The sequence below is a fragment of the Scyliorhinus canicula genome, chromosome 9 (genome assembly GCF_902713615.1).
Source record: "Scyliorhinus canicula chromosome 9, sScyCan1.1, whole genome shotgun sequence".
Lineage (NCBI taxonomy): Eukaryota > Metazoa > Chordata > Chondrichthyes > Carcharhiniformes > Scyliorhinidae > Scyliorhinus > Scyliorhinus canicula.
In genome coordinates this window covers 195,330,095-195,345,041 of record NC_052154.1, presented here as the reverse complement: position 1 = coordinate 195,345,041, position 14,947 = coordinate 195,330,095, and the positions used below count along the sequence as shown (strand labels likewise).

Here is a 14,947-nt window from a genome sequence, read left to right as displayed (position 1 = left end):
CTGAAGAAATGATGAATTTGCAGGGTTATTTTAAGCCTTTATCAAGACAATAGACTGGTTTGATTACTCCACGCTCTCGGCACTCTGCCAATAACTTTATCTGAAGCACCATTGACAGGAATATACATGAGATAAATCATTCTTTGGATTGCCCAGTCTATAAAAATCGATGAGAGATTGATATGATCAATTGTTTTTTATGTGATAATTTCAGAGATCTTATTTGTGCCAGGATTTTGTTTGAGGCGAGAGAGAGACTTGAAAGGTGAAAATAAAAGAGAAAATAGGAAATATAGGTTTAAAATATATAGAAGAGAGTGTCAGAGAACCATAGAAATGCTGCAGTGCAGAAGGAGGCCATTCGGCCCATCGGGTCTGCACCGACCCTCTTAAAGACCGTCCTACCTAGGCCCACACTCCCACCCTAGCCCCATAACCCCACCTAACCTGCACACCTTTGGACATTAAGGGGAAATTTAGCATGGCTAATTCACCTATTTGCACATCTTTGGACTGTGGGAGGAAACCGGAGCATCCGGAGGAAACCCACGTAGACACGGGGAGAACGTACAGACTCCACACAGACAGTCACCCGTGGTTGGAACCGAACCCGGGTCCCTGGAGCTTTGAGGAAGCAGTGCTAACCACTGTTCCACCGTGCTTCCCATAGAAACAGGAAAGAAATAATAGGATAAAAGGAACAGGCTAGAAATCTGAGAACAACATATTAACTGCAAGAAACAATAGAATGAGAATAGAGAAGAGAGAAACAGTGATAGAATAACAGCAATATTATATGGTGAACTTGGATATGCACAAACAGAGAAACACCTTCATTGCTTCTGGTCTGATTCTCTGTTCTTTAGGAGCGAAACAAATTTTGGGAACGTGAAAAGGTCATTTGGCTCTTTGTGGTTAATCTCCATCCTACTTTTCCGTGCTATCTCGTAACCTCATTTTTCTCCAGAAATAACTAGTTAAATGGGCCACATAATTAATTTTACCGTGGATAAGCATTGGGTGGTGCATTGTGGTAAGAGGTTACATTTTCCTTGGTAAACAACACTTTATATGGGAGAGAATTCAAAGGTGTATGGAGATGCACTTTCCCAAATCTTTAAAAGTTGCAATGCATGTTAACAGGACCATGAAGCGCAAATAAAATATTTTAAGCTGGATAAAATTGAGAAGCAGAGAAGTTAGCTTGAAGTTGTACAGACTCTTGGTTTGGCAACATTTAGAGTATTGTGTACAGCCCTGGAAACCAGAGGACAAAAAAAAGAAAATTAGGCATTAGCACTGGAGAAAGGGTAAAAGGATTTATAAGGATAATACCAGAACTGAGAGGTTATAACTACCAGGAGAGACTCAACAAGCTGAGTTTATTTTCTCGAGAAAAGAGAATGTTAACGGGGCGACCGAACACTAGTCCTTAAAATTTTGAAGGTCTTTGCAAAGTTTCCACTCCTACAGAGTCGAAAACCAGGCGCCATAAATATAAAATAATTACTCATAAATCCATTTCTGATTTAAGGAGCAACTTCTTTACCCAAGAGGGGTGGTGAGAATGTTGCACATGTTACCACGTTGAGCAGCTGAGGAAAATAGCACAAAGACCTTTTAAGGGTCAGCTGAACAAGTACACCAGGGGGAAAGAAATAGAAGGGTCTGCAGTTTGGGTTTAATGAAGTAGGGTGGGAGGAATTGTGTGGAGCATAAACATTAGCAAATACCACTTGGGCCGAATAGCTTGTTCACGTGCTGCGCATTTAACTTGAAAGGTAAAAATAAAAGAGAAAATAGGAAATATGGGTTTAAAATGTATGGAAGAGAGTGTCAGAGAACCATAGAAATGCTGCAGTGCAGAAGGAGGCCATTCGGCCCATCGGGTCTGCACCGACCCTCTTAAAGATCGTCCCATGTAATCCCACACCCCCACCCTATCCCCATAACCTCACCTAACCTGCACACCAAGGGAAAATTTAGCATGACCAATCCACCTAACTTGCACATCTTTGGACAGTGGGAGGAAACCGGAGCACCCGGAGGGAACCCACACAGACACGGGGAGAAAGTGCAAACTCCACACGTAATTCTACGAGTAAAATTGTTGCGATGACCTTTCCTATCAGCTTAACAGTAAGACAGAGACACCGTTGATAATGTCACCATCCTCTTTCTGAATAAATCACTTCAAAATAACTCATAGGTGTGCTGAGTAAGAACCATACAGTGAAGACACGGGACAAATAATCCAATTTATTCCACGCTCAGGTATGGCCTTCATAAATCACAATGTCAGGGATAAACAATTGAATCTTTTTGAGTGGCGGAATAAGCCATTGTGTGCACTATTTATACCATCACTCTGGTCTCTAGATGCACTGGGCATCAGTATTACCCTGTATATGGGCCTCTGACAGTGTAATGAATGTCAATGATCCGGTTCTAACAGTCTTTATGAGACATAATACGTGACAGGATCACTTTGGCATGCACACAGCAGTGGGCAACTACATCGCTGGATCATTTCACGAGCTATTTTGTTTATAGTCGTCAGAACACCACCAGAACTAATTTAAAAATAGATTTGTAAAATTATCTTTCGAAAGCATCAGATGGCCTTTTAAACATGAACCAACTGGGATTCCCCTTGGACACATTTTTAATCCAATAGGAGGAAAGGAGTGTCAGTTCTTTGTAGTTGGATTCCGTCAGCCAGCTGATAAATCTGATATATCTACAGATAAATGCCACATCAGTTGCGGGCTCAACATCCTGGGTGGGTGGTCTCTAATGTGTATCTCTTCCCAAAGCATTTATAAGACGAATGTTACCGGAGAATGTCTCCGGAGAAGGTGGGACCTGTACAAGTCGGACGGGGCAGTACCTGAATCGTAGTGGGACCAATATCCTTGCGAGGAGGTTTGCCAATGCTGTCGGGGTGGGGATGGTTGGGGGAGGGGAGGGGGGTTAAACTAATTTAGCAGCAGGATGGGTCAGAGTGCGGAGGTACTGTGGGTGAGGGGGGTGGGTAATGTACAGTTAAATATGGAAGAAAAACCAAGTCAGTTTGGAAGGCAGCAAAGATAGACATGTTAGGGCGTAAGGGAATATGGCATCTATTTTAATGCGAGGAGTCTTACGGGTAAGGCCGATGAGCTGAGGGTGTCATTAACACATGGGAGAATAATAATATTGTTAACACTGAGACATGGCTGAGGGAGGGGCAGGACTGGGGTAGAGAATCTTCAGGCGAGACGAGGGATGTAAAAATAGGAGGGGGTGTTGCAATATTGATCAAAGATTCAAATACGGCAGTGACAAGGGATGATATCTTAGCAGCTCCTCAATTGAGGCCACATGGGTAGAACATTTAAAACAACAAGCTGACAATCATGTTACTGGGAGTATACCATAGGCCCCTAAACAGTCAGGGAGAGATAGAAGAGCAAATATGGAGTAAAATATCTGTGGATTCGATAGAAATATAAAATCAATGGGACAATAATAGTAGGTGATTTCAATTTAGAATCATAGAACTGCTACAGTGCAGAAGGAGGCCATTCAGCCCATCAGGTATGCCCCAATACTCTGAAAGAGCACCCTACCTACACACCTTTGGACAGTGGGAGGAAATCGAAGCGCCTGGAAGAAATCTACCCAGGCACAGAGAGAAAGTGCAAACTCCACATAGACAGTCACCTGAGGCTAGAATTGAACACAGGTCCCTGGTACAGTGCTAACCACTGTGCCATCTTGCCACCCAATATTAATTGGCATAGTCAAAGTGTGGAAGGCTTAGAGGGGTGGAATTGTAAAAGTGCATTCAGGAGAGCTTTTTGAGCCAGTAAGTAAAGGGGGTGGTACTGGTCCTAATTTTATGGAATGAAGCTGGGCAGGTAGAGTGTCAATGGGGGAGCATTTCAGTGATAGTGACCATAACTCAGTAGGATTTAAGGTAGTTCTGGAAAAGAACAAAGGTGGACCCGAAATAAAGGTTCTAAATTGAGGGAAGGCCAATTTTAATAGGATAAGACAGGATCTGGCCAAAGTGGACAAGGAGCAGCTACTTGTAGGAAAGTCCACACCAGAACAGTGGGAGTCATTCAAAAATGAAATAGAGAGAGCACAAATCCATCATGTTCTTGTGCAGATGAAGGGTGGAACCAAAAGGTCCAGAGAACCCTGGAGGTCAAGGGAAATATGAAAAATGAAATGAAAATCGCTTATTGTCACGAGTAGGCTTCAATGAAGTTACTGTGAAAAGCCCCTAAAATACAGGACTGAATCAGGAACAAAAGGGAAGCTTTTGGCAGATGCAGAAGGCTGAAAACAGTGTGTATCTTAGAGAAGTACACTAAGTGCAGGGAGGGTACATAAAAAAATAAATCAGGAGAGCAAATCGGGGGCATGAAAAAACACTGGCTGGGAAAATAAAGCAGAATCGCAAGGTGTTTTGTAAGTATACTAAGGGCAAGAGGATGACCAGGAAAGTGTGGGGCCCATTCGGGACCAAAGTGTCAATCTGTGCGTGGAGTTGGAAGATTTGGTGAGTTATTAGAGTGTGCTCTGCATCTGTATCACTATGCCAAAGAGCTAGCACAGACACCAGGGCCGAATGGCCTCCTGCTATCGTGCATCAGTCACTGATTCTGTAAAGCAAGGGACTTCCGGTTGCGGCTATGACCAGCTAAGTCGCATGTTTGGCTGCTCCTGCTACAAAGGTGTTTTCGGGCCGATTGGAGGGCCCCAACGGCGCTGTAAGGACAAATCCCGGTGGGGGAAGGCTCCCTGAAGAGAACCAGACCAACTTTATGGTCGGTACCCGGAGTGGGGTGGTAAAGAAAGCAACAGCAGCTCCCAAAAAAAAGCGGGGGAAGAAGACCAAAATGGCGGCCGGTGGTGCACCCGAGGAATGGAGGAAATGGGCGGAGGAGCAGCAGGCCGCTCTCCTGCGCTTCTTTACAGAGCTGAAAATGGAGCTCTTGGAGTCAATGAATGCGACGACCACCAGGCTGATGGGAGCCCAGGCGACCCAAGAGGCGTCGATTCGGGAGCTACAGCAGGAGATGACTGTGAGGGAGGAGGAGGCCACGGTCCTCGTGGGAAAGGTAGAGGTGCACGAGGCACTCCACCTGAAATGGCAGAGCCGTTTTGAGGAGCTGGATACCCGAATGAGGCGGAAGAACCTGAGGATCTTGGGCCTGGCAGAAGGCCTGGAGGGGTCAGACCTCCCGGGATACGTAGCAGAAATGCTGAGCTCCCTGATGGGGGCAGGGGCCGTCCCTTCGCCCCTGGAGCTGGAAGAGGCCTACAGGGTCATGGCTAGGAGGCCAAGAGCAAATGAGCCCCCGAGGGCGGTGCTGGTGCGGTTCCAGCGACTCAGCGATCGTGAGAGAGTGCTGGAGTGGGCCAAGAGGGAAAGGAGCAGCAAGTGGGAGAATTCGACGGTGAGGGTCTACCAGGACTGGAGTGCGGAGGTGGCAAAGCGGCGGGCCCGGTACAACCGGACGAAGGCGGTGCTACATGCAAAACGGATCAGGTTCGGAATGCTGCAGCCAGCGCGCTTGTGGGTCACCTACAAGAACCAACACCACTATTTTGAGTCCCCAGAGGAGGCGTGGGCCTTTGTACAGGAAGAGAAACTGGACTCAAATTAGACCCAGGGGATACTTGGCGGCCGTAGCCGCTCGGGTACTTTCAGCTGAATTCTTTGTTTGGATTTTGAACTCTTGCTGTGGTTTTTCTTCTGATGTTTTTTCCCCCTCTGCCAACTTCCCTTAGTTATTGTTATTGTGGTTATTCATGGTTATTTATGGTTATTTATGCTGTTTGGTCGAGGGCGACTGTTAAGTACAATGTTATTTGTTATTTATCTGTTATTTATAATGTTAAGTTGGGGAGGCGGGACGGGGAGAGCAGATCGGGGATATGGGCTCCTAGGGGGGGTTCTTTACAGGCATGGACGGGGACGGGGGTGGAACTGAAGATGGCGGGGTGGGGTGTGGCAGGGCGAAAGCGCGGGCTTTCCTCTGTTTTCCCGCGCGCGGGGCAGAGGAGGGGGGAGGGGAGGAGTGCGGGGAGTGGCTAGCAATGGCGACCTTTCCCGCGCTGGAGCGGGGCCAGGGAGGAGTGGCAAGGGGGGGAGGCCCCCCCCGAGCCGGGAGGAGTCGGAGTGTGGCAGGAGCAGCCGGGTCAGCGTGAACCAGCTGACTTACGGGAGTACGATGGAGGGTACATCGCGGCTAGGAGGGGTCCTAGCCTGGGGGGGGGTTAGGGAGGGACACCGGGTTGCTGCTGAAAAGACCAGAAACGGGAAGTGGAGGACTGGAGAGGTGGGGGGAGGGAGACATCGCCATGGGGAGCGGGTCAGAAGGGGAGGGTCGACCCGGGGCGAGCAGGGAACAGGACATGGCTAATCGGCAGGGGAGGGGGGCGGGTCGTCCCGCGACCCGGCTGATCACTTGGAACGTGAGGGGGTTGAATGGGCCGGTCAAGAGATCAAGGGTATTCTCACACCTGAAGGGACTGAAGGCTGATGTAGCAATGTTACAGGAGACCCATTTGAAGGTAGTGGACCAGGTTCACCTGAGAAGGGGGTGGGTGGGACAGGTGTTCCACTCTGGATTGGACGCAAAGAACCGGGGGGTGGCGATTCTGGTGGGAAAGAGGGTGTCGTTCGTGGCGGAGGAGGTGGTGGCGGATAAGGAGGGTAGGTATGTGATGGTGAAGGGTAAGCTGCAGGGGGAGAAAGTGGTGATGGTCAACGTATATGCCCCGAACTGGGATGACGCGGGTTTTATGAGGCGCCTATTGGGCCTCATTCCGGGACTGGAGGCAGGGGGCTTGATCATGGGGGGGGACTTTAACACAGTGCTGGACCCCGGCCTAGACAGATCGAGTTCAAGGACCAATAGGAGGCCGGCAGCGGCAGAAGTGCTGAGGGGGTACATGGAGCAGATGGGAGGAATAGACCCATGGAGGTTTGGTAGGCCGAGGGCGAGGGAGTATTCCTTTTTCTCCCACGTCCATAGAGTGTACTCCAGAATCGATTTCTTCGTGTTGAGCAGGGGGCTGATCCCGAGGGTACGGGAAGCTGAGTACTCGGCCATTGCGATCTCTGATCATGCACCACATTGGGTGGATGTGGAAATGGGGGAGGCGCGGGACCAGCGCCCGCTGTGGCGGCTGGATGTGGGGCTGTTAGCGGACGACGAGGTGTGTAAAAGGGTCCGGAAGAGCATCGAGAGCTATCTGGACTTGAATGACACGGGTGAGGTGCAGGTGGGGATGGTCTGGGAGGCCCTGAAGGCAGTGATCAGGGGAGAGCTGATCTCCATAAGGGCGCACAGAGAAAGAAAGGAGAGGCAGGAGAGGGAGAGGCTGGTGGGGGAGCTATTGGAAGTGGATAGGAGATATGCGGAGGCACCAGAGGAGGGGCTGCTGGGAGAACGGCGCAGCCTGCAGGTCAAGTTCGACCTGCTGACCACCAGGAAGGCAGAGACGCAGTGGAGAAGGGCACAGGGCGCGGTCTATGAGTATGGGGAAAAGGCGAGCAGGATGCTGGCACACCAGCTTCGCAAACGAGATGCGGCTAGGGAGATTGGGGGAGTGAAGGAGAGGGGCGGGAAGGTAGTGCAGAAGGGGCAAGAAGTGAACGGGGTCTTCAGGGATTTTTACAAGGAGTTGTATCAGTCTGAGCCGCCGACGAGGAGAGGGGGAATGGAGGACTTCCTAAACAAATTGAGGTTCCCAAGGGTCCAGGAGGGGCTGGTAGAAGGGCTGGGGGCGCCAATAGGGCTAGAGGAGCTAGTCAAGGGAATAGGTCAGATGCAAGCGGGGAAGGCGCCGGGGCCAGATGGGTTCCCGGTGGAATTCTATAAGAAAAATGTGGACTTGGTGGGACCGGTACTGGTACGAGCCTTTAATGAGGCGCGAGAGGGGGGGGGTTCTGCCCCCGACAATGTCGCAGGCACTGATCTCCCTGATATTGAAGCGGGATAAAGACCCCGTGCAGTGCGGGTCCTACAGGCCTATCTCGCTTCTGAACGTGGATGCCAAGTTGCTGGCAAAGATCCTGGCAGCTAGAATAGAGGATTGTGTGCCAGGGGTAATCCATGAGGACCAGACGGGGTTCGTGAAGGGGCGGCAGCTCAACACGAACGTGCGGAGATTGCTGAATGTAATTATGATGCCGGCAGTGGAGGGGGAGGCTGAGATAGTGGTAGCGCTGGACGCGGAGAAGGCATTCGATAGGGTGGAGTGGGAGTACCTGTGGGAGACGTTGGAACGGTTTGGGTTTGGGGAAGGGTTTATTAAGTGGGTGAAGTTGCTCTACTCGGCCCCGACGGCGAGTGTAGTGACAAACGGGAGGAGGTCGGAGTATTTCGGGCTCCACCGAGGGACCAGGCAGGGATGTCCTCTATCCCCCCTACTTTTCGCACTGGCGATTGAACCGTTGGCGATGGCACTGAGGGGTTCAGGGGGGTGGAGAGGACTGACTAGGGGAGGGGAGGAACATCGAGTATCGCTGTATGCGGATGATCTACTGCTGTACGTGGCAGACCCAGAAGGGGGAATGCCGGAGATAATGGAACTATTAGCAGAGTTTGGGGACTTTTCGGGGTACAAACTAAATTTGGGCAAAAGCGAGGTTTTTGTGATACACCCGGGGGACCAGGGAGAGGGTATTGGGAGACTCCCCTTCAAGCGAGCAGGAAAGAGCTTTAGGTACTTAGGGGTGCAGGTGGCAAGGAACTGGGGGACCCTCCACAAGTTGAACTTTTCCAGGCTGGTGGAACAGATGGAGGAGGAATTTAAGAGGTGGGACATGGTACCGTTGTCGCTGGCGGGGAGGGTGCAGTCAATCAAAATGACGGTCCTCCCAAGGTTCTTGTTTTTATTTCAGTGCTTGCCCATCTTCCTCCCTAGGGCCTTCTTCAAAAAGGTGACGAGTAGCATCATGAGCTACGTGTGGGCGCATGGCACCCCAAGGGTGAGGAGGGTCTTTTTGGAGCGGAGTAGGGACAGTGGAGGGCTGGCACTACCCAATCTTTCGGGGTACTACTGGGCGGCAAATGTGTCAATGGTGCGCAAGTGGATGATGGAAGGGGAGGGGGCAGCTTGGAAACGAATGGAGAGGGCGTCCTGTGGCAACACAAGCCTGGGGGCCCTAGTAACGGCACCATGGCCGCTCCCCCCCACGAGGTACACCACGAGCCCGGTGGTGGCGGCCACCCTCAAGATATGGGGGCAGTGGAGGCGACATAGGGGGGAAATGGGAGGTCTGTTGGCGGCGCCAATAAGAGGGAACCATAGATTCATCCCGGGGAACATCGACGGGGGATTTCAGAGCTGGTACAGGGTGGGCATACGGCAGCTGAAGGACCTGTTTATAGAGGGGAGGTTTGCGAGCCTGGGAGGGCTGGAGGAGAAGTTTGAGCTCCCCCGGGAAACATGTTCAGATATTTACAAGTGAAGGCATTTGCTAGGCGGCAGGTGGAGGGGTTTCCCCTGCTCCCCAGTAAGGGGGCGAGTGATAGGGTGCTCTCGGGGGTCTGGGTCAGAGGGGGGAAGATATCAGACATCTACAAGATAATGCAGGAGGCGGAAGAAGCATCAGGGGAGGAGCTGAAAGCCAAGTGGGAAGGGGAGCTGGGAGAGCAGATAGAAGACGGGACATGGGCGGATGCACTGGAGAAGGTCAATTCTTCCTCCTCGTGTGCGAGGCTGAGCCTCATTTAATTTAAGGTGCTGCATAGAGCTCACATGACGGGGACAAGGATGAGCCGGTTCTTTGGGGGTGAGGACAGGTGTGTCAGATGTCTGGGAAGCCCAGCGAACCATGTGCATATGTTCTGGGCATGTCCGGTGCTGGAAGGGTTCTGGAAGGGGGTGGCAAGGACGGTGTCGAAGGTGGTGGGGTCCAGGGTCAAACCAGGATGGGGGCTTGCGATCTTTGGGGTCGGGGTAGAACCGGGGGTACAGGAGGCTAGGGAGGCCGGAATACTGGCCTTTGCGTCCCTAGTGGCTCGACGAAGGATATTAATTCAATGGAAGGACGCGAGGCCTCCAAGCGTTGAAACTTGGATTAACGATATGGCTAGCTATATTCAGCTAGAAAGGATCAAATTTGCCCCTGAGAGGGTCGGTACAGGGATTCTCCAGGCGGTGGCAACCTTTCCTTGACTTTTTAGATCAGAGATAGACGTTCGGGGTCGTGGCAGCAGCAACCCGGGAGGGGGGGGGGGGGAGGGAGGGGGGGGGAGGGAGGGGGGGGGGAGGGGAGGGGGGGGGGCAGCAAGGGTCGTGGGGGGACATGCACGACTGTAACGCGGGCAAGTCTGCTCGCTGCTCTTGTCTGAAACTGTAGGCTGCCTTGTTTGTTAAGGTTGCCTGGGGGGGGGGGGGGGGGGGTGGGGGAGGACTGGTGCGCGCGAGAGGGCGGGCGAGGGAGGGACATTTGCCTAGAGGGATTGTGTTGTAAATAATTTAAAAAATTAGGAGGGGTAAATGTTTGTATGGAAAAACTCTTTCAATAAAAATTATTTTAAAAAAAAGATTCTGTAAAGCAAGATATCCTTCAATTCACTGCGATCCTGTTAGCGCGGGATTACATTCACATGGAATATCCTTCAGTTAGGTACAGTTTGGAGATTGATGCCAATGTGACATCCGCCCCCTCGAATTTTCTCCTCCCCAGCTACCCCCCCCCCCCCCATTATCTGGGAATCTCTGGATCTCAGTTTGGAACATGCTCCATGGCTGGAACCCCCACACAGTCCCCTGGGGAGAGAGCTCCCTCCCGCCGCCCTCTCTCACAATAAAGCCTCTTACTCTCAGACCAAAATACCCTGCCACTTATCCTGGCACAATGCCCCCCCCCCCCCCCCCGGTCCTGGACCCTCCCCGCCCAGAAACCCCCTCCCCTGCCCATCCCCGGCTGCTTGGGCGCCCAGGGCAAGGCAAGTGCCTTGTGATTTCTTACATGATGTTATGGCATCCGCCAAATTCATGGCATCCAGGGCTCAGGTGGACCCTCCCTGCTCCCAGCGGGATGGGGGCTCCCAGCCTGGATCCAGGAATCTCAGTGCTGCAGAGAGTAGCTGGAGGGTCTGACTCGCGGAGTCAGACAGGGAACCACGTTGGGCCGAGCTGGAATCCTTCTGCACCAACTGGAGAAGCAAATCCGAGCCGAGCGGGAATCCCGCTGTGCCGGGATATCTGTGTGTGTGCAATGTGACTCTCTGCGGGTCTGTGTGCCCCATTAACCCAGCACATGGCCAACAATCCTCATGTGTTCTTCTCACTGACACAACAGCCAGAGATTCATTGCAGCCTCGTAATAGCATCGGGGTGGGCAGGACCCCCTATTGTAGCATCGGGGTGGGCAGGACCCCCTATTGTAGCATCGGGGTGGGCAGGACCCCCTTATTGTAGCATCGGGGTGGGCAGGACCCCCTTATTGTAGCATCGGGGTGGGCAGGAGCCCCTTATTGTAGCATCGGGGTGGGCAGGACCCCCTTATTGTAGCATCGGGGTGGGCAGGACCCCCTTATTGTAGCATCGGGGTGGGCAGGACCCCCTTATTGTAGCAGGGTTAGGGTTAGGGTAGGATCCCCCCCCCCCCCCCCATTGTCCTGGCCGATTTCCCTCACTGCACCCCCTCCCCAAAATACTACAATTGCTACAATTTGAAATATAGTTAAAATGCTAAAACCTGGGGGGGGGGGGGGGGGGGGGATCCAGCGAGGTATAAACGGTGGGTTTTATTCTGTTGTAGATTCTGGGGAAAGTCACACTTGCAACCTGCCAACTCTCACAAAGTGAAGCCAAACCAGCCCACAGGACACCCGGAGCAGACAAACCAAACTGCAGAGAGTTTACAGAGTCTGAAGACTTTTTACAGAGTCTGCAGAGAGTTTGCAGAGTTTAGAAAGTTTGCAGAGTTTCCAGTTTCTCTGAAGCACTAACTTCGGGATTTGCGCGGGTTCCGCACCGACTTCGCCAAAGTCACTCTGCCTTCGCAATAATATAAAACTCACGTTGATGATCCCAGTTGCTCAGCTCGGAGAGGATTCGGGGAGCCGGCAGCCTGCCTCCCCCCCTGCCGCTCCCTCTCCCTCTGCCCCTCGCTCCCGATTCCATGTCCCGACTCCCCGGGAGCCGACCCGCCGCCGACTGCACTTTGCAAAGTGCTCAGTGTTCCTGTTGGGATCGGGCTGGGCTCCAAGTCGCCTCTGCCTCTCGCAGCGAGCAGGGACATGGCGTGGAAGCTCCTTCCCAATCTTCCTGGGAATGGGAGGCAAGGAGGGCAGCTCTCCGTGCCCACTGCACGGAGCCACTCCCTGGCACCCGGATAACTGGCATCATTCCCCTTCAGACCCCAGTAATAAACCCCTTTCAGCACATTGCCCAGAACCAGCTACCAATTCAATATCCGCACTGTGCACCTGCTTAAACATAACCTTCCATCCAACCCCAACAAAGAGCTAGCACGGACAAGTGGACCGAGTGGCCTCCTCTGTGCTGTCCACCATTCCAGACGGTGACAGCAGCAGACATGACTTAAATATTAAAATATCATCCAGTTACTGACAGCTTTTCACCGCCTCTCGGAAATGAAGGATGAGAGGTTTCTACCCAGAGCGCGTTTGATCCAAACACATTAAATAGGAAACTGGCAGGGGGCAGGGGGCTGGGGGCAGGGGGCTGGGGGCTGGGGGCTGGGGGCAGGGACAGGGGGCTGGGGGCAGGGGGCAGGGGGCTGGGGGCTGGGGGCTGGGGGCAGGGACAGGGGGCTGGGGGCAGGGGGCTGGGGGCAGGGGGCTGGTACAGGGGGCTGGGGGCAGGGGGCTGGGGGCAGGGGGCAGGGGGCTGGGGGCTGGGGGCTGGGGGCAGGGACAGGGGGCTGGGGGCAGGGGGCAGGGGGCTGGGGGCAGGGGGCTGGGACGGGGGCTGGGGGCAGGGGGCAGGGGGCTGGGGGCTGGGGGCTGGGGGCAGGGACAGGGGGCTGGGGGCAGGGGGCAGGGGGCTGGGGGCAGGGGGCTGGGACAGGGGGCTGGGGGCAGGGGGCTGGGGGCAGGGGGCAGGAGGCAGGGGGCAGGGGGCAGGGAGAGGGGGCTGGGGGCAGGGGGCTGGGGGCAGGGACAGGGGGCTGGGGGCAGGGGCAGGAGGCAGGGGGCAGGGACATGGGGCAGGGGGCTGGGGGCAGGGGGCAGGGGGCAGGGGGCAGGGACAGGGGGCAGGGGGCAGGGGGCTGGGGGCTGGGGGCAGGGACAGGGGGCTGGGGGCAGGGGGCTGGGGGCAGGGGGCTGGGGCAGGGGCAGGGAGAGGGGGCTGGGGGCAGAGGGCTGGGGGCTGGGGGCAGGGACAGGGGGCAGGGGGCAGGAGGCAGGGGGCAGGGACATGGGGCAGGGGGCAGGGACATGGGGCAGGGGGCAGGGACAGGGGGCTGGGGGCAGGGGGCAGGGGGCTGGGGGCTGGGGGCAGGGGGCTGGGGGCTGGGGGCAGGGGGCAGGGGAGGGGCAGGGAGAGGGGGCAGGGACTGGGGGCTGGGGGCAGGGACAGGGGGCTGGGGGCAGGGACAGGGGGCTGGGGGCAGGGGGCTGGGGGCAGGGGGCAGGGGGCAGGGACAGGGGGCTGGGGGCAGGGACAGGGGGCTGGGGGCAGGGGGCTGGTGGCAGGGGGCAGGGACGGGGGCTGGGGGCAGGGACTGGGGGCAGGGGACTGTGGCCTGGGGGCAGGGACAGGGGGCTGAGAGCAGGGACAGGGGGCTGGAACTGGGGCTGGGGGCAGGGGGTAGGGGCAGGGACAGGGGGCAGGGGGCAGGGACAGGGGTCTGGGGGCTGGGGGCTGGGGGCTGTGGGCTTGGGGCAGGGACAGGGGGCTGGGGGCTGGGGGCAGGGAGCAGGGACAGGGGGCTGGGGGCAGGGAGCAGGGACAGGGGGCTGGGGGCAGGGTCAGGGGCAGGGACTGGGGGCAGGGATGGGGACAGGGGCAGGGGGCTGGGGGCAGGGATGGGGGCACGGGGCTGGGGGCAGGGGGCAGGGATGGGGGCACGGGGCTGGGGGCAGGGACTGGGGGCACGGGGCTGGGGGCAGGGGGCAGAGGGTAGGGGGCAGGGGGTAGGGATGGGGCAGGGGGTAGAGCAAAGACACGCACCGACTGTTCGCACAGACATTGAAGTTTGCCTCGTTTCTAACCAGCTCCCCCGCCCCCCCCCCCAATCCGGCTCCTCATCCCCAGCAGGTTGGGGGGGGGGGGGGGATAGTGAAGGTCTAACTCACCTCCTGTCCTGTCCCTGTTGCAGGTTGTCTGCAGGTTATACCCATTGCCGCTCATTGCCCTGTGCTGCAGCTCAGTGGCTGCAACTCTGCCGACAGGAAGCTGCCAATTCCTCTTTTAGCATTTTCTCTTGTGTTATCCCCCCCCCCCCCCCCCCCAACACACACACACAGAAAACCTGCCCCCCCCCCCCCCCCCCCTACACATCCCGTGTTCCAGTCGCCACTCCTATTATTCCTGCCTCTATCCAGGGAGGGGCTTTGTTAACAGCGATCCGGCTGCTCACTCCGCTGGAAATATAGATTATGGCCGCTGACCTGCCCAGGGAATGCCCCCTGGGCAAGGAGGTGGCACCATTGGGTGGCACTGCTCACCCCTCTGCCCCCCCCTCCCCCCCCCCCCCCCAGCCACTGACCCATCAGAACCCTCAAATAATTGGGGGCGAGCTGTTGGTGTAGGTGGCAGAGGGAGAGTCAGTTTAATCTCACTGTGTGAAAAACCAGAACAGGTAACAACTGCGGGGGGGCGGGGGGGGGGGGGGGGGGGCTGCCAAGGTGGCCGGAAAATCCGACTGAGCAGCAAGAGGATGATGGCCCGTGGGGAGGCATTCCGGACCCGCGGCTGGTCATTGCGACTGTCCCCTCTCTCAGCACAGGTA

The 14,947-nt window shown here is 55.3% G+C and overlaps 1 protein-coding gene across 1 annotated transcript in view; it reads right to left on the bottom strand.

Annotated features, from left to right (window-relative positions):
• Positions 1-14,356, bottom strand: part of ano1a (anoctamin 1, calcium activated chloride channel a) — a 290,522-nt gene extending 276,166 nt beyond the window's left edge. The window contains exon 1 of the mRNA XM_038808410.1: positions 14,292-14,356. Coding sequence (XP_038664338.1) covers positions 14,292-14,346 — 55 coding nt within the window. The 5' untranslated portion in view covers positions 14,347-14,356. The remainder of the gene's footprint in view (positions 1-14,291) is intronic.
• Between the last annotated feature and the right edge of the window lie 591 nt (positions 14,357-14,947).